General features: G+C 56.5%; 8 protein-coding genes across 8 annotated transcripts; 4 read left to right on the top strand and 4 right to left on the bottom strand.

Moving 5' to 3' along the window:
* Nucleotides 1–7: 7 nt before the first annotated feature.
* Nucleotides 8–307, bottom strand: KRP23_318 (uncharacterized protein; the record flags this gene model as incomplete). Its single annotated transcript, XM_067887775.1, has 1 exon — nt 8–307. The coding sequence occupies one exon, from the start codon at nt 305–307 to the stop codon at nt 8–10; it is 300 nt and encodes a 99-aa protein (XP_067750875.1).
* A 715-nt stretch (nt 308–1,022) lies between these two features.
* KRP23_317 (uncharacterized protein) lies at nt 1,023–2,804 on the bottom strand (the record flags this gene model as incomplete). Its single annotated transcript, XM_067887764.1, has 2 exons — nt 1,023–1,829; nt 2,787–2,804. 2 exons carry the CDS (start codon nt 2,802–2,804, stop codon nt 1,023–1,025), a joined length of 825 nt encoding a protein of 274 aa, XP_067750874.1.
* A 1,097-nt stretch (nt 2,805–3,901) lies between these two features.
* On the bottom strand, nt 3,902–4,126 carry KRP23_316 (uncharacterized protein; the record flags this gene model as incomplete). The annotated part of the gene is made up of 1 exon (XM_067887752.1): nt 3,902–4,126. The coding sequence occupies one exon, from the start codon at nt 4,124–4,126 to the stop codon at nt 3,902–3,904; it is 225 nt and encodes a 74-aa protein (XP_067750873.1).
* A 2,125-nt stretch (nt 4,127–6,251) lies between these two features.
* Nucleotides 6,252–7,727, bottom strand: KRP23_315 (uncharacterized protein; the record flags this gene model as incomplete). Its single annotated transcript, XM_067887741.1, has 1 exon — nt 6,252–7,727. One exon carries the CDS (start codon nt 7,725–7,727, stop codon nt 6,252–6,254), a length of 1,476 nt encoding a protein of 491 aa, XP_067750872.1.
* Nucleotides 7,728–12,800: 5,073 nt separating this feature from the next.
* On the top strand, nt 12,801–13,069 carry KRP23_314 (uncharacterized protein; the record flags this gene model as incomplete). The annotated part of the gene is made up of 2 exons (XM_067887730.1): nt 12,801–12,979; nt 13,042–13,069. The coding sequence occupies 2 exons, from the start codon at nt 12,801–12,803 to the stop codon at nt 13,067–13,069; spliced, it is 207 nt and encodes a 68-aa protein (XP_067750871.1).
* A 604-nt stretch (nt 13,070–13,673) lies between these two features.
* On the top strand, nt 13,674–14,015 carry KRP23_313 (uncharacterized protein; the record flags this gene model as incomplete). Its single annotated transcript, XM_067887718.1, has 1 exon — nt 13,674–14,015. The coding sequence occupies one exon, from the start codon at nt 13,674–13,676 to the stop codon at nt 14,013–14,015; it is 342 nt and encodes a 113-aa protein (XP_067750870.1).
* A 449-nt stretch (nt 14,016–14,464) lies between these two features.
* Nucleotides 14,465–15,874, top strand: KRP23_312 (uncharacterized protein; the record flags this gene model as incomplete). Its single annotated transcript, XM_067887708.1, has 2 exons — nt 14,465–14,961; nt 15,433–15,874. 2 exons carry the CDS (start codon nt 14,465–14,467, stop codon nt 15,872–15,874), a joined length of 939 nt encoding a protein of 312 aa, XP_067750869.1.
* An 879-nt stretch (nt 15,875–16,753) lies between these two features.
* Nucleotides 16,754–17,146, top strand: KRP23_311 (uncharacterized protein; the record flags this gene model as incomplete). The annotated part of the gene is made up of 1 exon (XM_067887697.1): nt 16,754–17,146. One exon carries the CDS (start codon nt 16,754–16,756, stop codon nt 17,144–17,146), a length of 393 nt encoding a protein of 130 aa, XP_067750868.1.
* Nucleotides 17,147–27,217: the final 10,071 nt, after the last annotated feature.

The raw sequence follows: 27,217 nt of genomic DNA, 5'->3' as shown, positions 1-27,217 counted from the left end.
TGGCGCTCTAGAAGCCGCTTGCACGCCGTCGCTCCATGGCCTTGGCGTTGTTCGGGCGAACGACAGGCCACGCCGGCTCTTGAGCGGCGAACTCCCGGGGCATGATGAGGGTGTGCGGGGACTCGACTCGCTCGACGCCCTTCTCCTCCTCGTCGCCGTCGTCAGCTGCTTCGTGCAGCAGGTCGATGGAGAGCTCACCGACGGAAGGGGAGGTCGGCACGAGGCCCAAGAAGTCCGAGTCCGTGCTGGCGTTGCGCGAGCGACTACGCCAGCTCTGGTTGCAGGAGATGGGGACGATGGCGGCCATGTTAGGTGGTGGGTTGTCGGCAGTCCTGAGCGGTGGCTGGCGAGTTGGAGAATGGAGAGCGCTGTGAACACGCACAACGGCGTCCGTGGCGTTGACGCCGCCGGCCACTCCATGCTCTGCTCATTGTCTGCTGCCCAGCAGCTGCATGGCTGACGAATGCCACCAACCCTGGCGATCTTCAAGCGTCTTCCTACGAAAACGCACACGACAGCGGCAGATGTCGTTGTGCCCTAGCCAGCAGGTGCTGCACGGGTGCCTTCTCCATGCTTGTTCGCTAGATTTCCACGCGCGACCCGCCATACGGCAAAGGATAGATGTCAACTGCGCTATGGTTCTTGTCGATGCTGCATGAAGAGGATAAGAGCACGCCATTACGTTGGCCTCGAACTTGTCCAACTTGGCGTGACGACTGCCGAGCGTGATCCCCTCGCAGCACCGCATCCGTCGCGTCGAGAAGGCACTGGCGTGCGACCTGCTCGCCAACTCTTGATGAGCTGAGCTTCAACGCAGGGTGCGCTCGTTGCAAGCACGCTAGCTCATTCAAAAGAGCCGCATGGAGTCCATGGAAAGCGGTTGAAGCACCTCTGTAGCTAGCATGTTTCCTATATTTCTCGTACAAACTACGCTTGGACGTTGCGCACTCTCGGTGCCCTTACATTTCTTACCTACAACTATATACATTGCACATACTCATGGAGCCTCGGAGTCTTCCTCTTTACACAGCCGAGTGCATTACAGGAACGTCCGACCTGGGGGTGCGGATGCTGGTGTACGACGCCAACGAGTCGCGGTCTTCCGCGGTCTTGCTCTCCTCAAGCAGTTTGCGCTTCCTGCGCACGGCCATCGCCACGCCCACGACCGCCCCCAATGCCACACAAACGGCAGCAATCAGACCCACGATGGCGGCGGTCGAGTGGAGACCGCCGCCGCTGCTGCTCGCTTCTTCCTGCACGGAAGCCTCGGTAGCGGTTGGCGTTGAAGTGGGCGCTGGTGCAGATGTTGGGGTTGTCGACGTCTGTGTGGACGTTGATGAGGATACTTTTGTCGTCGATTTTTCAGTAGCGACCGACGCGGTTTCCGAGTCCTGATCGGTGCCACTCAACGTCGAGTTTGTCGACGCTTTCGTCAGCGTCTTTTGGTCGATAGAGGACGAGGTGCTCGTCGTGCCGTCCGAACTGGTCGAAGCCGATTGAACCACCGACAGTGTCTGGACCGGGGTCCACGTCGGTGTCGGTGTCGGTGTCGGCGTGGGGGCAGCCGTAGTCGGCTGCGAAGTAGGAGCGTCGGTCACAGGAGCCTCCGTCACCAGGGCGGTTGTCGGCGGTTCGGTCACCAGGGCGATTGTCGGTAGCTCAGTGGTGGGCGATTTGGTCACAGGAGCTGTAGTAGGCGGCTGAGTGGTCGGTGCTTCAGTCACAGGAGCCTCCGTCGGCGGGGCAGTTGTTGTCGGCGCTTCAGTCACTGGGGCCGTAGTAGGTGCCTCGGTTGTTGGCGATTCGGTCACAGGAGCTGCAGTAGGCGGCTGGGTGGTCGGTGCTTCGGTCACCGGAGCCTCCGTCGGCGGGGCAGTTGTTGATGGAGCTTTAGTCACAGGGGCTGTAGTAGGCGCCTCGGTTGTTGGCGATTCGGTCACAGGAGCCGTGGTCGGTGGTGCGGTCGGAGCGGCGGTGGTTGGAATCGGTGTAGCAGTCGTTGGTACCGGGGTCGGAGCTGCTGTTGCTGGGGCCGACGTGGGGGCCGACGTGGGGGTCGCCGTAGTCGGAGCTGACGTTGTCGACGTCTGCGTGGATGGCGTCGATTGAGACTCGTCACCACTAGACGCGAATTGAGAGCTCCCATCCGTACACTCGTCGGCTGTCAACGACAAGGTCTCCTCCAGCACCTCGCCGTTCACTCCCGTCAGTGAGATGCTCACGGAACTCAAGTCCGCCACACTCTCGCCGCTCCCGTCGATCAGGAAATAGTACGCCGAGTCGAGCACACTGGCGGCCTGGCCGTTGATCGACAGACTCTGCACGCCCGACACGAAGTTCGCGGGCTGCACGGCCACCCAGAACTCGCTGCTGCCCGTCTTCAAGCAGTACTGCACGTTCTTCGAGACCGGACAGTCCACGAACTTCCACTCGATGCTCAGCTTCGTGTACGACTGGCCCGTGATGCTCTCGAACACGTCCGGGGACAGGTCCAGGTCGCCGTACGAGCAGCCCGGACACTGGTCCATGATGTACACGACCTCGGACGACTGGCCCGCGCAGGACGCGTCGGTGCACGAGACTTCGGCGCATCGTCCGCAGTTCATGGTGTCGTCCCATTGGTCTGCGTTGAGCGCTGCGTACTTGGTGGATGCGTCGGCGGGCGCGCTCATGAAGTTGCAATTGCCATCAGAGGGCGAGCTGAGCGTGTAGACTGTGCCGTAGCCTTCGTAAGACGTCGAAGCGGACACCATCGCAAGTGACGCAGCGAGCAGCAACACACTGACAATTCGATTCGAGGTCATACTGACGAGGGTTTGCAAAGCACTACACTCGGAGGACACGCTTTAGCGGCGTAGCGAAATTGAAAGTGAGGAAATCGCTAGGATCGAGTTTGACGTGCCCCTCGGAAGTGTAGGTGGCTTTCAAATCGCGCTAGGGACGCGAAGAGAGGCAGAAAGGTGCACTGACGTGGTGGAAAGCTGTGCTAAATAGGTGGTCAAGCGAGCATCATGTATCACGGCCCCCTTGCCGAGCTAGCGTTCCACATTCGGCTGTTACATGTGGCGAGTTGCGCCAGACACGACGCGCTCTGTTGGTCTGCTTCAGAATCGGAGACCGTCTCTGTTCGTCCGCGTACGTCGGAGTGGGACGCGGTCCGGTGGGACTTCTGAACGAGTGGCCGCGAGCGATGGATTCGTCCGGAGAAATGTCAAACACGTTCGGGCTCTGGAGACTCCAGTGGAGAACAAGGCGGATATGTCGCGGACGATGCGGCGCACGAGGCAGGACGTCGACAGCTTTGCCGAGGCGTGGGTGGCTGCAGTGACTCGCTGGTGACTCGGGCACTGACCTGTTCCGGATCGAAACCCTGGGGCGAGGCTGCACACTGCAACAGCGGAGCCTCTCTGTGACTGGCGTGCTTGCTCGCTTCCTTCCACGCTGTCGACCGTCTTCGTCACGAGTTGCATGGGTCGGTCTTGATGGGTAAAGATGCAGGGCCACTCGCACGGCAAATGATCGCACGCCATCGCAACGCTGTCTTGATACCTGCCTTGCCGTGGTTGAAGCGAGTGCAAGGAGAACTCGCAAAGACGTCGCATGATTAGCGGAGACTTTCAGGAATGCATTACTGACTTGCGGCATAGTGAAAGGAAGACCAAGGCGATCTTTTTCATGGTCTCTACACAAGATCTGTATGCTTCAACTATTTTTGCCAAGCGATCCTCTGACTTTACGACGCGTAGAAAACGATGGCTAATAAATGTCTTGCTTTCCTAAATACTGGAGCTTGTTTCCTCGCGTCTGCTACTCCTTTAAACAAACTTGCCTGCGGTTAACTACCGCTAGAGACTACCCTACAACGAATCGATATGCTTACTACTTTTGCCTACACACTCGTTCACATCGACTCCATGGACAAGAAGTGGACGTTGGGGCTGTTCACGAAGTCGTACGTGGACGATGCATCCGACGCGCGCGGCGACATGTCAGCGTCGGACATCGCCGTGCCTTGGTCCTCCCGACGCTTGTACGAGTCAATCTGGCGCTTGCGGTGGCGCACGTACACAGCCAACGCGACTGCAATCACCACAGCAGCGCACACCAAGGCGACCATTCCGATCATCAAAGGTGTCGAGTGCGAGCCACCAGAACTTTGCACGTTCGACTGAACAGTCTCGTCCGGAGCAGCCGTCGAAGAGCTCACGGCGCTTGGTGTCGCTGTCACTGTTGCTTCAACAGCAATCGACCCTGACGCGTCAGACCTTTGACCGGTCTTGGTCTTGATAAAACCGGCGACTTCATCATCCGCTGATGCAGATGTCGAATTGCTGTCAGTAGATGCAATATAACTTGAGCTTCCAGAGGACGACGAAATAACACTCGTTGTTCGACTTGATGTAGCCGTAGGTGTCGGAGTCGGTGTAGTGGTGGTGGTTGGAATCGGTGTAGCAGTGGTTGGTACCGGGGTCGGAGCTGCTGTTGCTGGGGCCGACGTGGGGGTCGCCGTAGTCGGAGCTGACGTTGTCGACGTCTGCGTGGATGGCGTCGATTGAGACTCGTCACCACTAGACGCGAATTGAGAGCTCCCATCCGTACACTCGTCGGCTGTCAACGACAAGGTCTCCTCCAACACCTCGCCGTTCACTCCCGTCAGTGAGATGCTCACGGAACTCAAGTCCGCCACACTCTCGCCGCTCCCGTCGATCAGGAAATAGTACGCCGAGTCGAGCACACTGGCGTCCTGGCCGTTGATCGACAAACTCTGCACGCCCGACACGAAGTTCGCGGGCTGCACGGCCACCCAGAACTCGCTGCTGCCCGTCTTCAAGCAGTACTGCACGTTCTTCGAGACCGGACAGTCCACGAACTTCCACTCGATGCTCAGCTTCGTGTACGACTGGCCCGTGATGCTCTCGAACACGTCCGGGGACAGGTCCAGGTCGCCGTACGAGCAGCCCGGACACTGGTCCATGATGTACACGACCTCGGACGACTGGCCCGCGCAGGACGCGTCGGTGCACGAGACTTCGGCGCATCGTCCGCAGTTCATGGTGTCGTCCCATTGGTCTGCGTTGAGCGCTGCGTACTTGGTGGACGCGTCGGCGGGCGCGCTCATGAAGTTGCAATTGCCATCAGAGGGCGAGCTGAGCGTGTAGACTGTGCCGTAGCCTTCGTAAGACGTCGAAGCGGACACCAGTCCGAGTACAGTTACGCCAAGAGCAAGTTGAAGTGATGATTTGAAGGTTGGCGCCATGTTGCTCGTCAATCGTCGCTGAGGCACAAACACTTGTGAAAACGCGGGCAAAATGTGAAATGAACCTTGTGATTTGGGTGAGGCTGCGGCACCACAGCCAGCTATTATCGATACCAAGCGATGAAGGTTCTGTATCTTCGTCTCCAGTTCCATTCTCGCGCGTGGACGCGTCTTAAATGAGCCATCTGGGAAACCCCCATGGTCTCTGTCGGTGTGCGTGCGTCGAGTGTGGGATGCGACTCGAGGCTTGGAGTCAGCAGTTCGTGCGAATGGGTGGAGCCGGAGGAAACGGCCCGCGCTTTGGATGACCGCGTTGCGCGACTTGCCTGTCACGCAACACCACGTTTGACGTCCACTCTTCGCGAGTCTCGGAGACGGGGACTACATATATCGGCGCGAGCGCGGCTTGTGAGCGCTTGGAGGCGGGAGCGTGGGACGCCAGAGTGTGATCTGCGCTGGCGTGAGACCGCCTCCGCGATGAGTGGAAACCACCAGGAGTATGCGACGCGCTTGCGTGCTTGCCTCTCGACGATGGATCGCAGTCGCCGTTGACGGCGCCGCCTGCTTTCGGGGCGCGGGATACAGAACGGCGAGGCTCTCGTGACCAGCGCTTTTAGCAAGATCGCGCTTTTTCGGTGTTGCGACACGTCCCAAACTTCAGAAAAGTCTCTTCACGCAATCTCCCATACAAAACCCGAGGTTAATTATATAATGTAGCGCACACTAGCTTGTCAAGCGTTAAACGACACGACGACCGCCCTTTCTGCGCGCTTGATTGCTCGGGCATTGTGATTCGTCCAAGATATCGGGTGGACCACCACGCTTGTGCCCGAGAAGCTTCTGAGCAACAGCACCGCTATAAATGGCTTCACGTGGGGCAGTAGGGACTGGGCGCAAATGCGAGGGAGCGATTGCAAACGCGGAGTGCAAATGGGTGGATATCTATTGAAGGAGACCTTTGCGTTCTAGGTGCTGTACGGGGTACGGGATCCGATTAGATGGAAGACGAAATCTCGGGCTGCGGGGTGGTCACTGCAGTGTACGAGAACACCGTCTGCTGATCGACGGCGATGTTGGTGTGGAAGTCACTTTCGGACGAGTAGCGACACCCGTCGCCGTGGGCGGGGATCTTCTCCTGCTCGAGCTGCTCGTTCAGTTTCTTCTTCTTCTTGATCACAAGTGCGATGATCAAAACAACAGCGATCAAGAGACATCCAAGCACAGCCAACACGCTGACGACGATGGCGTGACCTGAACCACCTGTGTTTCGAGTCCTGATTGACTCGGATGTTCCCCCGCTCGTGGTGCTATCGGCAGGCACCGAGCTTTCAGTTGGCGGGGACGTCGTTGCGGCAGCTGCATTGCTTTCATCTGCAGCTGTCGCAACACTCGTTGGGGAAGCCTCAGTGGCAGCAATCTTTGTTATAGCAACCACCGAAGTAGCCGTCTCTGCTGTAGCGGGCACCGGAGTCTCTGTAGCTGGAGCCGAAGTAGCCGTCTCTGCTGTAGCAGGCATCGGAGTCTCTGTAGCTGGAACCGAGGTAGTCGTCTCTGTTGCAGCAGGCACCGAAGTCTCTGTAGCTGGAACCGAAGTAGCTGTCTCAGTTGTAGTGGGCACTGAAGTAGCCGTCTCAAGTGTAGCGGGCATCGGAGTCTCTGTAGCTGGAGCCGAAGTAACCGTCTCTGCTGTAGCAGGCATCGGAGTCTCTGTAGCTGGAACCGAGGTAGTCGTCTCTGTTGCAGCAGGCACCGAAGTCTCTGTAGCTGGAGGCGAAGTAGCTGTCTCAGTTGTAGTGGGCACCGAAGTAGCCGTCTCTGCTGTAGCGGGCACCGGAGTCTCTGTAGCTGGAGCCGAAGTAGCCGTCTCTGTTGCAGCAGGCACCGAAGTCTCTGTAGCTGGAGCCGAAGTAGCTGTCTCAGTTGTAGTGGGCACCGAAGTAGCCGTCTCTGCTGTAGCGGGCACCGGAGTCTCTGTAGCTGGAGCCGAGGTAGCTGTCTCGGTTGTAGCTGGAGCCGAAGTAGCCGTCTCTGTTGCAGCAGGCACCGAAGTAGCCGTCTCAGTTGTAGGAGGCACCGAAGTCTCTGCAGGCACCGGAGTCTCTGTTGCAGGAACCAAAGTAGATGACGAGTTTGCCGTAGACTCAAGAGTAGAAGTGGCATTCGTTGGTGTCGGTGTTGGAGTAGGTGTGGGAGTCGGAGTTGGAGTAGGTGTTGGAGTCGGCGTGGGAGTCGGTGTTGGAGTAGGTGTTGGTGTCGGCGTGGGCGTCGATGTAGGCGTCGGTGTTGAAGTCATTTCACTGGTGTCACTGGAGAATTGCGAAGTACCTTCGACGCACTCTGCGTTTTCAAACGATACGACATCTTCAATGACTTCACCCGTGACGCTGGTCATTTGGATTGTCACGTGTGAGAGATCGGTTGTTGCCACGCTGTCGCCGTCCAAGAGGAAGAAATACGCCGAATCGACCATCGATGCCGTCTTACCATCAATGGTGACGCTATCAACTCCAGCAGCCATGTTCGTCGGCTGGATAGCAGCCCAGTATGCACTGCTACCGGGTTTGAGGCAGTACTCAATCTTCTGGTCCATGGGGCAGATCACAAACTCCCACTCGATGTCAAGAATTGTGTAGGACAAACCCGTGATCGCCTCGAACACCGTCGGAGATAGATCGAGATCCCCATTCTCACATCCAGGGCACTGGTCGATAATGTATACGATCTCCGATGCCTTCGATGGGCTCACGCACTGCGAGTCGACGCATTTCACGACGGCGCAGCGCCCGCAGTTCATGGTGTCGTCCCATTGGTCTTTGTTGATTGCCGCGTAGTTGGAGACCGCATACTCGGGGTATGACATCAAGGCGCAGTTGCCACCGGATGGCTGGATCGGTCCGTAAACTGTTCCATGACCAGTGAAGGCACTCACACTGCTAAAAGATGCTACGGCACTGACCGCCAGCACGACGTAGCTTGGATGCATTCTGCACGTCAAGTCGCCGTTGTAATAGTGGTAGCTGTTGTCGAGTTCAAGAATGGGGAGGTCGAATCCTTGACGAGAAGAGGTCCGTTATCGGGGTTTCGGCCTTGAGCAAACTCGTCGTTTCAAAATCATTTCAAAATGCGCTAGCAACCAGGTTGTCGGCAGATTCGACGCTTGCAAGGAGCCGCCGTTAGCTACGCGTGCTCTCTGTCTGGCGAACGCGTCTTACTCGATTCAAGCAGGCGACAAAACTGGAATCCTTTCGATGCTTGCTCACATCGGCAACGCTGGACTCTAAGAGGACTTACAAGAAAATTGCGTCCCTAAAGCCTTAATTTTTCACTTTTTTCACGGCAACTTTCATGACAGGACTGAGCTTGGTTTCCGTCGTTTCACTGTGTCACACGACAACCACATGAAGCCCCTGCGAATCCCGTTATTTTCCGTTATTCTTGCTTCAGCTTCTGCGTCGCAGGTGGCGAATGCCTTTTTTCACGATCGCAGTATTGGTCCGCCCCTGCGTTGCAGTGGAGACGGCAACAGGCTCGAAATTACTGGAGCAACTTCGATCGAGGTGATGCCCTGTCGTGCGCTGCTCAAGCCTCCAAGACGCTTCATGGAATGGGAGAAGTACTAACGTAGACACCTTGGCACAGACCCACTGTAAGGATCTAGCGAACGAGTACCGACAATTGTGATGTGTACAACATGAGGCTTTGCGCGGGTGTGCTATTGTTCTGACGTCAGGCCTCCATCTACTCTAGCTTACGACTGCGGTCGGAGCGGTTCCACTGCCACTTGCTCCTGGTTACGGACAACACGCATATACACGCTACCGGTCGCGATTGAGGCCACCACACACAAACCACTGCAAAATTGCTGGCACGTGGAACATGCCTGGATATCTGAAGTAGTACCGTCGCAAGACATGGCTAAATCTTGGCGATGGTTTCGTCGAAGCGCACAGGAGAGCTGAACGTGTCGAAGGATCGCAGCATGGCTTCGTCACGGTCGACGCGCTTGTCGTCCAGTTTCTTCTTCTTGGCCACGTAGGCGACGGCAGCCAAAGCGATGCCGCCCACCACAGCCAACACCGCAAGAGCGATGAAGACCGGGCTCGTGGCCGAAGAGCCGCTGCTAGACTTGGTCGTCGCCTGCTTCGTGTTCGAGCCGGCGGTCTGTGACGTGCTGTCCGACTCGTCGTCCTGTTGCTGCGTACTGGAAGTCTTCTCAACTCCTGACTCGCTAGACTGCAGGATAGACACCCCGCTGGAAGACTCGTCGGCTGCTACAACCTTACCAGCCTTGTATCCTCCAGAACTGCTCGAGTTGCTACCCGACTTAAGCGAGTCAAAGGTGTTGGTCACTTCACTCTGCTGCTGGCTCTGAGAAGAGCTGCTGCTACTCGACGACGTCGTAGGGGTCGCCGTCGTAGACGTCGGAGCCGCAGTAGTAGCCATCGGTGCCGCAGTAGTAGCCGTCGGAGCGGTAGTAGTAGCTGTCGGGGTAGCAGTAGTAGCTGTGGGCGCCGCAGTAGTCGGTGTCGGTGCAGCAGTCGTCGGCGTCGGTGCGGCAGTCGTCGGTGTCGGCGTCGTAGCAGGAGCCGACGTCGACTGGGTCGTGCTCTGGCTGGTGGAGCTCTGACTCGTCTGACTGGTGGAGCTCTGCGTGGTGCTGCCTCCGAAGTTGGACGTCCCCTCCGTGCACACGTCCGCCGTGAGGGACAACGTGTCCGTGACGGTCTCGCCCGAAATGGACGTGAGCTCAATGTCCACCGCCGAAATGTCGACGTCCGAGCCGCCGTTGAGCAGGAAGTAGAAGCACGAGTCCACCATGGTCACGTCCTGGTTGGCGATTTTCACAGACGCCACTCCGTTGGCGAAGTTGGCCGGCTGCACGGCCAGCCAGTGGCTGCTACTGCCGCTCTTGGTGCAGTACTGGATGTTGCCGCTCACGGGACAGTCCACAAACTTCCACTTGATGCTGTAGCGAGACGGGTCGCTGCCCGTGAGCTGCTTGAACACGGTCGGGGACAGGTCCAAGTCGCCTTGGCTGCACTCGGGACACTTGTCCACGATGTAAACCGTCTGGGTGCTGCTCGTGTCGCTGCACCGGGAGTCGTCGCACGAGACTTCGGCGCACCGGCCGCAGTTGAGTGTCGAGTCCCATTGCTCGCTGTTGAGCGCGGCGTAGTTGTCACCGACGCCAGGGTCGTACATGAAGTTGCAATTGCCGGCCGAGACCTGTCCGAGCGTGTACGACGTGCCGTCGCCTGTGAAGTACGAGTCGCCGCCTGCAAGGGCCACGGCGGGCAGCACCGCCGCCAATAGAGAAACCTGTCGCATCGTTCTAATGCGGAATGGATTCCGACTTGAGTTGGTAATGCGGAATCGGGAATGAAAGCGCGGAATGGGGACGCGGAGGTGGAGCGATCGGCGATTGCAATGCTGGTCCCACGTAGCAGAGAGGAGCCAGCGACCGCCAGATGGCCAGGCCGATTCTTGGCTGGTGTCTCTCCGAGCGAACGTGACAGTGAGTTGCACCTGCGATAATGGATATTCTGACGCTTTCCCCGTGAAAACGATATGGACACATATTGACTTTGCATACAGAGTGACTGGAAGTAGACCTCTATGTGCCGCATGATCGGTGCAGATGGCCACGGTCAGGTTCCTGGCTGACTTGATCAGATTGTGCCTTCACGCAATCAAAAATTACGATGTAAGAGCTCTCGCAGTTAGAAACCTCGACGCCTCCTTGCCTCTTACGGTGAAAGTGCCGTTCCTAATAAGCGGTTGCCCGTTGACGCCGTCTCCCAGATTGAGCATGCTTTGGCATTCGCAAGTTGACGGACAATGGCGAGTCCGTCAGGTCACAGCTGGTACTAATGGATCAGAATGGCAATTGCCGTCGGCGATTGCCATCGTTGACGGCCACCAGCCTGGCTGCCAGTTTTGTTTTCCCCACCGAACTCGATGCTGTCTGCGCCGGTCTCAAGGTGCTTCAGGTTCAAGCCCCGGTAGAGCTACAGTCTGTAGTACAGACGGGAAATCCCAGGATTTTACTCGTCGTTCCACCGCTTGATGTCAACACCTCCACGAAAAACGAATTTTCAATCGCGTCTTCGTTAGAGCATAGAGCTCGAATGCCGATCCAAGGAGCCTTAAAACGCTACGAACTCAGTGCTGGGCTGCCCGCATCGGAGCTCGGTTGTCGTCAGGTTTGAGTTTCTTCGATATGTCGGCAACTCGTAACCTGGCGAGTCGAGGTCAAGTAACCAAGAAACTGAGAGAGAGAGAGAGAGAGAGAGAGAGAGAGAGAGAGAGAGAGAGAGAGAGAAGGTAGCCTATTTAACCTTCGTTAATAGCTTCCTGGTAAAGTCGCAGTCGTTTAATGAGCTTGAGCTCATTTTGCTTACGCCACGGGGCTGACAGCCAGAAGAAGCGGTCACGACCACTTCATCAATTAGGAATGCCATGCTAATTTGTAGCAGGAGGCCGTCCGTGCGTGTCTTAGGCTTTTGCCACAGCTGTCAATTGACGAATCAAACGTGTCCACACGAACTCCAATAGCTGTGGAGCCGTCCACACCTTGCCTTCGTATACTCCTTGGCTTCAAAGTTGCCATAGCAATGCGAAGCCGATGCTGCACGTCGCCCACCACAGGCGCCTCACCGCTTCTGCGTGTTCGTCGTTCCAGTTACCGTTTCTTTCCACCATACACTCCTTCAAGCATTTACCAATCGGAGGTGCAACTCGCGCCGAGACGTCGCCCTTGAAGTCTTCGAGTCCTGTTGGTGGGAGTTCGTGACCCAGCCAACGCTCAATCCATCGCTTCCAGAATGCTTGCGCCCTCTGACTTGTCCAAGCTAAATGAGTGCTGGTGATCTTAGTGCTGGTGGTCTTGGTGTCGCTGCACGCCTGGTCTTGGGGGCAGCCCCTTTCTTCCGCTTTGCCGTCATGGTAAAGATTGAGTTGTTGCGTCGCCATTCTGAAAGTTACCCAGACCTGGTATTTTATGAGCGTTTGACGGTGCGCCCAGAGCTGTCGCGGTGTTTGGCTTGCATCCAAGAGACTGGTTACTTCCAGCAAAGGAACGCCGTTTAGTCGACATCACATATAGCACGAGCTTGCCACGTCCGGTTTTCTCCACCGAAATGGTATAGGATTGTAGAGCGTGGGTGGTCGCATTGTTGTTGGTTGGGAAGGAATTCCTGTCAACGACAGCGTCGTTACGACACGCCTATGTGTCAAATTGGCAGGCAATGCTCCTTACCTGCCTTGAAAACACCCCGACTGCTTGTGTACTCGCCGGTCGGCGCCACAAGGTGGGGCGTTGGAGTTCAGTTAAGTTATACTACGTCAAAAATATTCGACAGGCAAGCCATCAGTTATTAGTCGCCAACTTGGTGCGGTATCTGTCTGCGATGGGGTGGCTGTTCTCCAGCTGCAAGGATACAGTCCCGCGTGCAGCAAACACTCGGCCAAGATCCGATATAGTCGCAGTTCATTTCAGCTTTTGTCGCCCACAGCAAGGTCTCCCGCTCCTAGGTGGTCTCAAATGGAGCTGAAGACGAGCAAGCGGTTCACGAACCCGTTCGCGCCGTTGAATCTGACGCCCGAAGATGCGTCGGAGCTCACAGAACTCGCAGAACTGTTCGTGACCGAAGGCATCCGCGCCTACGAGCGCTTCCTGCTCGACGAGAACTGCCAGGTCGATGACAACCGATGGAAGTTCATGTACAACAAGGACGACGTCAAGTCATACGCTGAACGCGCCGGGTTTGCACTGCAACCTGCAGCTCCAATGCCCGGATCGGGGTCTTGTAATCGCCCGCGATCGCTGTCGTCGTCCACATCCGACCTCCCGATTGTTCTGGTGACTGGGACCATCAAAGGCGACCTGGACGACACTATCTTCGGGTTGGTGTGCCCAACGCTGGACATGATGCGCATCAAAACCTCGTACGTCCAAGACACACTGTACCGAGCCTCTGTGCTGGCGTCACTGGTCCAGCCGACAGCAGAGGACCCGTTCCGCTCCGTGAGCATCAAATGGGTCGAGAAGGGTCAACCATTCCACGTCCGCGCCGTGATCAAGAACCGCGACTTCGTCTACATGGAGTCAACAGGCACCCGGTACCTGCGCAACGGCGAGCGTGTCGGCTATCAACTGGTGCACTCGGTGCAGTTCCCCGAGACGCCCGCGCGTGACTCGGCCATTCGAGGCAACATGTCCATGAGCGCCGTGTATCGCCAGCGAGACAACGACGTCGTGGACGTGTTCATCAAGGGCTTCCTGAATCCAGCCGGCGGCTTGACGCGCTCCATCATCACCCGCTCAGCTGCCAAGGCGCTGCTGTCCGTGTCCAAGAATGTGCATTGCGCGCACATGAAGAAGCTGGCGTGGAGTATCCGGCACCGCTGTCCTACGATGGAAAGGCTCGAGTATGAGCGCTCCGCCATCTGCGCAACGTGTCTGAAGAAGCCTTCTGGTACACACCGCCTGCTGCATCGGCATCTGTGCTGCGGCGTGTGCTCGCTCTACGTTTGTTCGTCGTGCCGCATCCAGAAGAAGCTGCACTTCTTGCTCGCTGACCGCAAGATGATGGAGCAGGAGGTGGCGTTCTGCCCGAAGTGCTACAAGGAGGCGCTGGACGCCAAGACGGCGGCCGTGGCGAGTCGAGAGCTGCTCTTCAACGACGTCTACGGCTGGAACGAAACTTGCGCATACACCTCCGGCACGGAGATCTCCCTGTTCGACGACCTGAACTGACACAGTATTTATCAGCCTGGGGCCATCGTATCCAGTTGAAGTGGCCGTGAGTCAGACTGCTTGGTGACCCCATCCTACATGTGTCCATTCGAGAGGCAGATTGAGAGCCAGGATCGTCGCCTGGTCTCTCACAGACAATCAGCTGGGCTTGCTTTCGCGCTCGCAAAGTCTTAGGAGGCGTCTTCAAACTACCGGGCAATTGTCGTGTGCTACACGGCGACTCGAGTCGAGGTGCTCGTCTCACACGAATCCTCGCTCTATCAATGCATTTCCATGGAGCCACAGTACCGGTCGACCCGCTTTCCAGGTGACCTTATTGCCACCCCAACGCTGGGAGCTTCAAATCCGAGGTGTCCACGCGCAGGAATGGGATGGGACTGACTGGCGTAGGGCGCATGGCACGGGCTGGCGTCGATCAGCCCATGTGGTGGCGTTCCCGCAGAGAGAAGATGCAGCTGAGCGAGCGGCTCGCTACGGGCGACTCGTCCCGACCGTCGAGGACACAACCCATTGGCACCACCGGCGGCAAGAGCTCCGAAATGGTCTTCACAGACCCTTTTCCGGCCAAGCGCGCGGATTCGGCGGTCTCTGTGGGCTCCGTGGGCTCTGCAACGGTGAGGATGGATCCGTCCGTGGCTAAGCGCCACCAAAGTCCATTCCCACCTTTACACTTGTCCCCTGCGAACGCGACCAGCATGGAAAACTTGGCGCAGAACCTCGTGTCTCGCAACATCAGAATGTACGAGAGCTTTTTGCTCGACAACCATAGCAAGGTGGACGAAACGCAGTGGAAGTTCGTGGCGGCCAAGGACGATCTGCGCGCGTACGGGGAGCTGCCTCGGTCCTCGGAGTCGCCGCACCCGGGGTACCAGCTCGAGACCCCGGCGGCAGATGTACCGGTTGTGATGATCACCGGATCGGTTGTCGGCGACCTCGACGACGTCATGTACGGCGTGGTGTGCAGCACCACCGAGCAAATGCGCATCAAAACGTCGTACATCCACGACGACATCCCCAGCAGTTGCGTGCTTGCAAACCTCGTCGATCCGACACCGGAGGCTCCGTTCAACTCGGTCAACATCAAATGGGTAGAAGTTCACGTCCCGTTCGCAGTCCGCCCAGTGGTCAAGCACCGCGACTTCGTGTACCTCGAGACTACAGGAATCGAGCGACTCCGCAATGGAGAGCGTGTGGGCTACCACATTGTCCACTCCGTCCAATTCCCCGAAACGCCGGCGCTCGAGACGCACTTCCGCGGTAATAGCTCCATCAGTATTCTCTACCGACAACGAACCAAGAACGTGACGGACGTGTACATCAAGGGGTTCTTCAACCCGGCAGGCGGCATCATGCGTCAGATTGTTATCCGGTCCTCGGCTCGAATCCTGCTCTCGGTGGCAAAGGATGTCTACTGCAGCCACATGAAGAAGCTCGCGTGGGCGCTCCGTCAAAAGTATAATGGCGAGTCATCTTCATCAAGCTCAGAGTGCACGGAGGACTCATCCAGCGGATCTTTCGATGACAAGTGCTGCTCTGGTTGTGGCAAGAAGCAATCGGTGTTTGTCCAGGCTGCTAGCCGCACGAACCGAGGCTCCAAGATCCTGCAGAAGAGGCGGCACTGCAAAATCTGTTCGCGCTACATGTGCCTGGACTGCAGGAGACAGCACCAACTCACGTTCCTGCTCCCGGACCAGCGACTCAAGCAGCGGCTCGTCACGATTTGTAGAAGTTGCGAGGCGGAGGCGCTTTCTGAAAGTGCCGCAGCTATTGCTCGGGACGAGCAGCTCCAGAGCAATCAACTGCAGCGTTGGGACAGCGACGACGTGTTCCACACGACCATGTCAGCGCAGAGCGAGTAGGTAGGTAGGCAAGGTATTCAAAGTATAATGATGACTATTTTCAAGTAACGCGAGATGTGATTTCCGTGAACGGCAATTTTTTAGGGTGCTGCGCACTTTTTTTTATTGTGGACCACAAAACGCACTGACAGCAGCATGATGAATTAATATATTCAAGTAAATCGAAGCCATTTTGCAAAACGGGCGTAGATTACAATGACTACTTACAAGTAGACTGGTCTTCATGACCGCCAAGCCAACACCTCCTTGGTGTAACAAGATACTTCAGCACCATTGCCCAAGTACGCAGAGCGCAAGCCTCTGAAGCGCGTCGTTGTCGTATTCTTGTTTGGTTACCGAGCTGATGTTTTCCTTTTAACTTTTAATCTCTGGGCAGTGTCCAGCTACGAGTTTCGACAGCAAAGCTGCTCCCGTCGACGACGCGGCAGAAAGGAAGCGCACGCGCGATGCAGCATGGATTAGAGGCATTGATTAAGCTACCGTGCTCGCTCCAACTTGATCCTGGCATCAAACATGTAGGACCGCGTGGTGAATTCGGAATGCTTGTCTTCACTGTACCGTTTTGAAAAATGGCTTGGGTCTACATGAATACGTGCAGGTAAATTCCTCCAGCAGCAATATCCGGTACGGTAATACACACTGTGACAACCCGTGCCATGGCTTCTGCATCTTCAGTCAGTATCCCAGGAATATGCTGTTTCCTTCACAAATCTTAATATCTAATTAAGAGTGATTTACATCCCACATACCAGGTTTATGCCGTACACACATATTTAACCCATCACCCCTGAGCCGTTATGAAAACCCACCGTGCTTGGCTCGGAGCCAGAGCCATCTAGAAATCATTCCCAGACTCCCCTCCACGACTGCAATCCGACCATGAAGATCTTCACCATCGTACTCGCCGCCGTGCTGCTCGCCACTTCGGCCGATGCCTCATCGCACCTCAAAATCCACTCCAAGACCGTGAGCGAGCACCACGTAGAGGAGCGCGTGGTGAACCAGGAGGCGCTGGCCAAGAAGCAGGACATGTACTACCGCATGGCCCACATGAAGTCCACACCGTGGGACTCGCAGCCCGAGGAGCGCGCCGCCAAGTGCGAGGACCTGTGCCTGCTTAACAACTTCTGGGAGTTTCAACAGGTGCGCAACTGCGTGAACCGCCCCACGAGTCTCTGCTCCATCTACAAGTCCGGCCTCGCGTCCATGGACGTTGTGCTCACGGTGGCCGAGTGCACCTGCGACAACAGCACGTCCGCCAGCAGCGAGTAAGGCGGTGCGTACAGCAGCGCAGTGCAGCTGAGTGATGACGACTCAGGTGCCCAGTTCCCGTTCTTCAGCATTACATCATCTGTACACGAAATATATCCTTTGACCCTCTAAGCAACACCGGCAATAATGGAAGCGTGAAGCGGCGCACAGGCGGTTGCAATAGCAGCGTTGCTCGATCGAGCAGTCGGTGGATTGCACAGCGCAATAGCCATGGCCTGTATCACTCGGCGGCAGCATCACCATACGCTTATCTCAGAGTGGATGGGACTTAAACCTGACAAACATTATATTTTGCTTTGACATACCCCAGCACCAAAAGTTGGTAAAAATATCTTTAGCACAACATACCCTGTCAAGACGAGCCAAACGCTCACGACTAACAAAGCGTAACGACGGTACACTTCCTATTCACCAGTGGCCGGGGGCATTCGCCTCTCGCCACTTCTTCTCTGCCATGGAGCTCATTCGCCAAGTTCCCGTCACGTGAGTCAAGCGCCGACCAAGTTGTGCAATTGCCATGTTGCTGCAAGGCCCCGAAACCGAGAAATCTTCGCTCATCTCCGACACTGCCAAGTCTGGCGTGACGTTGCAGCCCACCGCCGGAATTTCCGGACGAAAGCTCGGGTGGGCGGTCCTTGTCGCGCTGCTGTGGACGTTTGCCATCACCGGCTTCTTGCTCGTTATCCGTCACCCCGTTGCAACTCAGGAAGCCGTGACTTCCACTGGTTTCAGCTCCGAGTCGACGGCTCCGCGGTTCCGTGTGAGTTTTCCGGCGTCGGTGCACGCCGAGCGGATCACGGGCCGGTTGATGGTTTGCATTGCCAAAAGACATACAGTCGAGGACCCGCAAGGTGAGGACCAGCCGCGCTTTCTCGTGGACGACTCGGAGGACACCCAGCAGATTTTCGCGGTGGACGTGTGGGACTTTGCTCCAGGTGACGTTGGCACGGAAAACCGTGAGGTGAACGCGACGCACGCGGTGGGGTATCCGATGCTGTCCATGGAGGAGGTGCCTGCAGGAGAGTACTGGGTGCAGGCAGTGCTGCATCCGTACGTGGAGTACAACCGGTCGGACGGCCGTAACCTACAATTGCCGCGTTTCACGACCTTCGAGAGTGAAGGTGGTGTGCTCACAGCACCCGGAACGCTTTACAGCGCTGCAAAGCTCGCTCTCTATGACCCCGCAACGTTTTCGGTGGACCTCGTGTTGGACCAAGTTGAACCGGAGCTGCCGCCCCTAGAAGAACCGCATGAGCTGCTGAAGCACGTGACGTTCCGCAGCCCCTCGCTGTCCGAATTCTGGGGGACCGACGTGTACCTGAAGGCGTGGGTGCTGCTGCCGTACCGCTTCTTCGACGATGACGTGCAGGACGTGCATTACCCCCTGTTCGTCTACCACACGCACTACAACCGATTCTTCGAGCACAGCTTCGTGTCTGCCGCGCCTGAGAACACAAGCACCGCTTCTGTCGGCGAGCAATACGGGTACTTCTTCTTCTCCAACTGGACGTCCGACAAGGCCTCAGACCCGTTTACAAACAAGCGCGGCATCGTGGTTCAGCTCCAGCACGCCAACCCGTACTACGACGACTCGTACGCTGTGAACAGTGCCAACATCGGTCCCTACGGAGACGCTATCACGTATGAATTCCTGCCGTATATCGAGAACAAGTTCCGTGGTATTGGCGAGGGTTGGGCTCGCACGATGTACGGCGGGTCCACTGGTGGCTGGGAATCCTTTGCCGTTCAGGTCTACTACCCCGACGAGTACAATGGCTGCTGGTCTTTCTGTCCGGACGCCTTTGACTTCCGCCGATTTCAGCAGGTCGACCTCTTCACCAACAAGAATGCCTACTTCGCTCGCGGTGACTGGACCCAGAAGGATCGCGGCGCCAAGCGCGACTATCTCGGCGATATCCGCGAGACGATGGCCGAGGAGAACCACCACGAACTCGCAATGGGTTCGCGAGGACGGTCCGGTGGTCAATGGGATGCCTGGCAAGCTGTGTATTCCCCGGTGAACAACACGGACGGATATCCGGCTGCAGTTTGGGACAAACTCACGGGTGAAGTCCACCCTGACGTCGTCGCGTACTGGGAAACACACTACGACGTCCGTGCGAAGCTGCAGCGTGAGTGGCAAGCTCGTGGTCTTGGCGCCAAGCTGGTCAACAAGCTGCACGTCTACGTGGGTGTCACCGACAGCTACTACCTGAACGACGCGGTTTTCTTGCTCGAAGACTTCCTGAAGACCACCTCGGAGCCGTTCTACAACGGATCGATTGTCTACGGCGTCACCGACGGCCGTGGGTATGAGCACTGCTGGACGGGCAGCTTCGATCAGTCCATCTCACTTGGATGGCACACGGTCAACCAGCGAATGCTTCCGCAGATGGTTGACCACATTGTGCAGTCAGCTCCCGAAGGCGCGGACCTGAGCTTCACCTCGTACTGACCTGGCGATGGTAGCGCGGCCAATCTACTTGAAAATAGTCATCATTATACTTTGGATACCTTGTCTATCATCATCCCAAACAGAACAGCAACTTGCAGAACCAGCACCTCTTTTCATTTACACAACGCCGTGAACCCCACGGAGTGCGAGAACTTGCTTAAACAAACTGAAGAGCAAGTGCCTGTTGTTTGTCCAGCAGCGAAGCCAACGAAGATCAGAGTGAATGTCTATTACAGTGCAGAGTGATGGATGTTGAAGTGAACAAGCCAATCATATTCCTATATTATATGCGCCTTGAATAGTGTGATTGGTCCAAACCCTATAGACATCCTCGACGTTCAGTAGAGCAAACCAAGACCGTACTTTTACAGGATCATTTCTATAGTACTCTCTATTCTACTTTCTTTCCAAAAGTAGACAATTTCAATAACTTTGATGATCGTATTCGACTTCATTCATTGACTCGGGATGTCGGTGGTTGCAGCGCTGGGTTCTCTTTTGGACTCGGCCCACCCCATTGATGAACGTCCGCTGTCGCTATTCCAAGGCAGCGTGAGTGAGTGGAGTGATATGAGAAGTTATTGCTACCTCTTCTTCCTTTTTCTTTTACTTTACACTACAACAACTACAACATCTACAGCAACTAGAACAATCTCTTACCATACTTTACTGTACCCTACAACAACTAGAACAATCTCCAACCATACTGTCACTCTACTTCCTACTTAGACCCATGCCTACCACCATACTTGTACTCTACACGTAGTACACATCACAGCTTCTCCTGCTGTCTTCAGGATCGTAAGCCTCAACAGAACCTCGCGTCGCATCTGATGCAATTCCCAAGCCGAACCGACAAGCTTGCTTGGAGAAGCAAAGTGAATGTATTTAGTAGGCTGATGTACGAGTGTCAACAGCATGGAGATCAACGGCATGACGATCCCTCCTCGTGCTATGCTACACGCTTAGCCTACGAGATGCTCTTGACTATGCTGTAGTCTTCAACTTACAAGAAGTACGCGCTCACGGCGACCACTGCAGCTGCCGCGACTCCCAATGTGGACGACACCTGCGACGCACTGCTCGAGCCGGACGCAGAAGCCGACGCCGCCGATCCCTTTAGTGAGCTCGATGAACTCGATGTCGTTGAGGTGCCTGAGGAAGACGAGTCCAGCGTGGAGGAAGACGCAGTCGTCGACGACGACGAGCCGGTCGTGGTCGTGCTGGATGAGCCTGTCGTCGTGGCGCTGGAGCCCGCCGTGCTGGATGCCGTCGTCGAGGTGGCTCCACTACCAGTCGATCCCGCCGTAGATGTTCCTGTGGTCGTATCAGTGCCAGTTCCAGACGCCGCAGTGGATGCGCCAGTCGTCGATGCACCTGTTGCCGTCGTCGCTGCTCCGGTGCTCGATGCCGCAGTGGAGGCGGCGACGGAGGTGCCGGTCGCTCCGGTTGTGGTGGTGGTGGCACCCGCAGTCTGAGCAGACGTGCCGGCAATGGCAAGGGTGGCGATGAGGAGAACCTGGAAGACCTTCATGGCTGTGTTGGTTTGGGGTCGAGTATTCGGTGGAGCTTGTTGACTCGGTAGTAAATGTGATAGTGAAGTCTATCGAGGCAGCTCTTCAGCCGAAGGTGTCGGCGCAATGACAGACATCATAAGCACTGTGGATACCCTCGCCAAAGCCTCAAAGTCCCTCGCCAAAGCCCCTCACCAAAGCAGACTACTGGCGTGAGCGGCCAGCTGCGAGTATCGCATGGGCTAATACGTATGTGAGAGCCACACAAGAAGGGCGACCAACTGTAGGCGCAATATTTCTTTCCGGGTAGGCTGCACATGGAACCGCATGGTAGAAACTTGCCCAACATTTTTTTTGTCGAATGTAGTGCTTATCCAGCAGCACCCATCAATCCAAATCTGTGGACCGACTTCTCGGATAGGTTTTTTTTCTCATTCAAGAAAGACGAAGGCGAGTTTTGACTGTTCAATCTCATGTCATGGATACTGAACGACTGCGCGAAAGCGCTGGCGAGCGATGAACTGTTCGAGTCTGTGAGCGAACCTCACTCATGCCTTTAGAAGAACGGATTCAATTATTGGGGGATATTTTTGTTTACTGTAGGTGGAAACGCGCGATATATGTTCAAGGGCAGCACGGTGGGTGTTCTCGGAGAACTCCTCGTACTTCATCGCTAGCTCAACATTTTTTCCAGTTGTGGTTCTTCTCGGAGCTCGTACATGTTGGCGTCTGTTGTTACTCTATTGAGGATAATGAGCACCTTTGCCTCGAGAAATGGAAAACGGATTGGACGGGGGTGCAGTGTGCTGGTCCCACAAACCGCTCTCATTAACCTGGGCATTTTAATGGTTGACCTCAATGTCGTGGAGCGAAGCTTGTTACGACGCTTCGAAAGTAGAAATTCGCGATGAAGACGAGATGAACAATGAAAGTGAAAGTTCAATTCATTCAACTGATACTCGTCCGTCCAGCGACACGTTCTTTGCGACGCTCTTGACGATATTGCTGGGGTACTAGTTTGAAGCAGTGGTCCTAATCAAGAAGCTGGATGCTGCAGGCATCAATATCCAAGTGGATGAGCAACAAGTACAAAATAATATCCTGAGCTTGCTTGCTTTTCAAAAGAACCAACTCATATTGCAACTCGAATCGTCGGGTTAAACTACGAGGAGCCCAAGGAGACTCGGTATCTGAGCTTGAAGCGGGTTAAAAGCGATTCAGTGAGCGAATGCCTAGTAGTATCCGGCAATTGAAGAAGATCTGATCAAGTCGGCGTTGCCGTGCACTTCGCAGCTCGATTTTACTTTTGATTCCATTTCAACCACGAAACCTCGCACGCCAGCCTTCATGAATTCCGTTGAACAAGACAATGTTGGTGTCTGCACTCCCAGGCGGAAGGCAACGTGGGTACTAAGAGAGAAACTGTGTTTATAACATGGGGCTTCGCGCGTACCATCGGATACGAGAGCGGTTCCACTGCCACTAAAAAAACCTGGAAAACAAAACTAACGCATTGAGCACGCACATACACACTACTGGTTGGCACACCGTTGGTCCAGAGCCGGTCTAGATCTTGGCGATGGTCGTGCTGATACGGACAGGTGAGCTGAACGTGTCGAAGGATCGCGCCATGGCTTCGTTACGGTCGACGTTCTTATCGTCCAGTCTTTTCTTCTTAGCAGTGTAGGCGACTGCGGCCAGGGCGATGCCGGCCACCATAGCCACGACTGCAAGAGCGATGAAGACCGGGCTTGTATTCGAAGAGCTGTTCTCTGACTTGGTGGTAACCTGCTTCGCGTCACCAGAGCCAGCAGTCTGCGAGGTACTGTCCGAGTCAGTCTGAGTGCTCGGGGTCTTCTCAACGCCAGCCTCGCTGGACTGCAGGATAGACACACCACTCGAAGACTCGTCAGCTGCTACAACCTTACCAGCCGTATAGCCACTAGCAGAGCTGCTCGACTTGAGAGTATCGAAGTAGTTGTTCACTTCGCCCTGCTGCTGCTGCGACTGAGACGAACTGGTATTTGAAGACGTCGTCGGTGCAGCAGTCGTAGCTGTCGGTGTAGCAGTCGTCGGCGTCGGTGCAGCAGTCGTCGGTGTCGGCGTCGTAGCAGGAGCCGACGTCGACTGGGTCGTGCTCTGGCTGGTGGAGCTCTGACTCGTCTGACTGGTGGAGCTCTGCGTGGTGCTTCCTCCGAAGTTGGACGTCCCCTCCGTGCACACGTCCGCCGTGAGGGACAACGTGTCCGTGACGGTCTCGCCCGAAATGGACGTGAGCTCAATGTCCACCGCCGAAATGTCGACGTCCGAGCCGCCGTTGAGCAGGAAGTAGAAGCACGAGTCCACCATGGTCACGTCCTGGTTGGCGATTTTCACAGACGCCACTCCGTTGGCGAAGTTGGCCGGCTGCACGGCCAGCCAGTGGCTGCTACTGCCGCTCTTGGTGCAGTACTGGATGTTGCCGCTCACGGGACAGTCCACGAACTTCCACTTGATGCTGTAGCGGGACGGGTCGCTGCCCGTGAGCTGCTTGAACACGGTCGGGGACAGGTCCAAGTCGCCTTGGCTGCACTCGGGACACTTGTCCACGATGTAAACCGTCTGGGTGCTGCTCGTGTCGCTGCACCGGGAGTCGTCGCACGAGACTTCGGCGCACCGGCCGCAGTTGAGTGTCGAGTCCCATTGCTCGCTGTTGAGCGCGGCGTAGTTGTCCCCGACGCCAGGGTCGTACATGAAGTTGCAATTGCCGGCCGAGACCTGTCCGAGCGTGTACGACGTGCCGTCGCCTGTGAAGTACGAGTCGCCGCCTGCAAGGGCCACGGCGGGCAGCACCGCCGCCAATAGCAGAGCTTGTCGGACCATTATGCTCGAATGTCTGTCGGTGGGGTTGGTAACAGGCACAAACCAAGAATGAGGCACCGAACTGACTGGCTGCTTTCGACGCAGAGGCGAGTCGCGTGAAAGAGGCAGGAGAGATGCAGATCAACCCCACCATCCTGCGCAAAGCATAACTCGGCACAGAAAGGAGACAGTGGCGATTGGTACACGTTGAACAGATGCGCCCCAGTCTACTCCATGGGGAGCTCATGCCTCGAGGACGTTGAGTGGAACGAAGGAAAAGTTGCGGTGATTCTACATCTTCCCTCGAAGCTTCGGCGATAACACCAGAGTCATACACTTCGCCGTATCGGAAACCTTGACGTAAAATATGGCCGCACGCAGATGGCACTCCAGCCTCGTAGAAAACGCGAGCGGTTCCTCTACAGATTCGGTAGTAGACAGCCGAGGTGGCTACAGCAGTGAAGCGAAGCAGTCCCTTGTCGAATTTGGGGAGTGACTCGTGCGGCATCGGCTAAATAATTGCCGCGAAGCTCCTACAGTGCTATGATGTTGCAAAATGAACGCGTTGCATCGTTTCGGTGAAGATGCAGTCCTTGTTGCGCTCCAAGAGCGTCGATCAAGCCCGTGAGCCTTGCAAACTTGCAATTGAGACGTGTGCCATGCCATTCGAACGTCATACCACTACCGTGTGTATTTTTCTTATGACTGCGATAGTAGTGGTTCCACTGCCACTGAAAACTAACATGCACGTACACCCTATCGAAGCCATACACTCAAAGACTGCAACATCACTGGAGCAGAGCGTTTGTCTGCCAGTTCCTTCCGGAGGCCATGGCGCCTGCCTTAGATCTTGGCGATGGCGGCCTTGGACTGGGTAGGAGAGCTGAACGTGTCGAAGGACCGCGTCACGCACTCGCCCTTCTCGCTCCATTTCTTCTTCTTGGCCGAGTAGGCGACGGCGGCCAGCGCGACGGCGCACACGGCAACCAAAGCTCCGAGAGCAATAAAGAACGGGCTCGTGGTCGGGGAGGAAGAGCCATCGGACTCGCCCTGCTGCTGCTGCGTGGACGTCTTCTCGACGCCCTCAGCGTTCGCCTGAAGGATGTTGACGCTGCTCGGGGTCTCGTCGGCGGCCGACACCTTGCCGGCCTGGTAGTTCGTATTTCCGCTGCCAGTGCCGGTCGACTTGAGAGTGTTGAAGCTGTTGCCGCTGATCGTGGGGCAGTCCGTGAACTTCCACTCGATGGTGTATCGGGACGTGTCGCTGCCGGTGAGTTTCTTGAACACCGTCGGGGACAGGTCCAGGCCCTCGTCCTCGCACTCGGTGCACTCGCCCACGACGTACACCGTCACGGTGCTCTCCGTGTTAGCGCATCGGGAGTCATCGCACGAGACTTGGATGCATCGGCCGCAGTTGAGCGTCGAGTTCCACTGGTCGCTGTTGATCGCGGCGTAGTTGGCACCGATTGCCGAGTTGCACTTCCCAGCGGCGGCTTGACCCACGTCATTCCCCGTGCCGTCGCCCATGTAGAACGTGTCGGCGCCTGCCAGAGCCACCGCAGGAAGCGCCGCTGCCGCCCATAACCAAACCTGTCGGAACATCATTTCTGCTTCGATTTGAGTCGAGCTGGTAACGCGCTGCGATGGAGATAAACCTAGAATGAGCTCAAGGAGGGAACTTTCAGCGGCGCGATCGATAGACGATAAAAGCCAGGGCGTGGTGAAGAGGAGCGCCCAAGTGCAGATCGAGCAGATCGAGCCTTGGCATCTCGCACGTTGTGGTGCACAAGGGGCGACATTCGTGTTGAAGCGAAGTAATTTGCGTCCGATTGTTTTTGAAGAAGTCTCGAGGTTTCTGTACGCGGCACAAACAGCAAAAATAAGGCGCGGGCAGTGCCAGCGGACGATGGTTTGACGTTTCGCCTGCGTCGATCTCGCTTTTCATTGAGAACAAGGCGCGTAGATTGTTGAATGGGGGAGTTTGTTGCCTCGGAAAGCGTGGTTGGCTACCTAAAAGTGGTGTTTAGTATGCGGCAGCAGCAAGTTGTCGGGGTGCCACAAGTTGCCCTGCGAGCTTGGCTAGGGTCTCCATAGTCGCGAACTCTTTCGTCGAGATGCTGTCGTGCGGCTTGAAGTCGGAAGTGCACAACGACGCCACGATGGCACCATCGGGGGCACGGATCGGAAAGCCCGCATAGAACTTGACGCCGGCGTCCCTGATGATAGGCATCTGCGCGAAGCGCATATCACGCTGCGGGTTCTTGACGACCAAGGGTTTGTCGGCGTAAACTGTGTGAGCGCACATGTTCTCGACGCGCGGAGCCACGTTCATCTCTGCAGGTCGTTGGGGGAAGGTGCCCACAGCGTGGAAAGTGTCCTCCCCAACCATCGACACGTAGCCAACCGGGCAATTCAGCTGCTTGGCTGCAACTTGAGCTAACAGGTTGAGAGCAGCTCGATCATACGTCGCATCCAGCACCCCCGACTGGGTGATGTACTGCAGTCGCCTGCTCTCCTTATCCAACTCGGGCGTGGGCGGGAGCGGGTGGTTCGGGTCGCGCGTTCGAGAGCCATCGAACTCGAAGGCGTAGTCTCTCTCCAGATCAGCCACGTCGCAGTTCTCCGGCTGGGTGTACTTCTCGGCCGCGCGCAAACTCTGCTTGAGGTGGTGCTCAATGTCCCAACGCACCTTCTCGGCCAACCCCTTGGGTGGTTCCTTAGCAGACTTGGACTTGTGTCTACGTCTGCGTCTCGACTGCGATGCTGCAGACTCTGTAGGGCTAACCAGCCGCCCAAGCTGTTCCAGAGCATGAGATCTCGTAGCTGGGTCGTCCGATGCCAATTGGTCATGTAGCATGTCCTTGGGCGACGAGTACGGAGGATCGGACTCGAGTGAAGCCGTCTCCGAGTCGTCATCAAGCGATTCCAGGTCGCTATCGGAGAACCAGCGATCGTCGCTCACGACTGTAGGTCCGAGTGCGGCGATGAGGTTCTCGTCTTCAAACTTGCAGGCATCCACGCGCACAACGCACTCCACGCAGATGCGGTTCTGACGGACTTGGCCGACGCGTGCCTCGACCTCGTACAGTTGAGAGCAGTCCCTGCATGCCATGTGACCGCAGAGCTGGCAAAAGAAGTCCCGTCGGATGAGCGAGAACCTCTTCCTGCAAATGGAGCACGACCTCAGCTCTGGGTCACCCACCGACGCTGTGTGGAAGTACACGAACGACTGGAAACCGAAGCGCCGGCGCCGAATCACGC

The sequence above is a fragment of the Phytophthora ramorum genome, assembly GCF_020800215.1.
Source record: "Phytophthora ramorum isolate Pr-102 chromosome Unknown Phyram_PR-102_s0001, whole genome shotgun sequence".
In the NCBI taxonomy this organism is placed as follows: domain Eukaryota; phylum Oomycota; class Peronosporomycetes; order Peronosporales; family Peronosporaceae; genus Phytophthora; species Phytophthora ramorum.
This window is presented reverse-complemented; position numbering and strand designations above follow the sequence as displayed.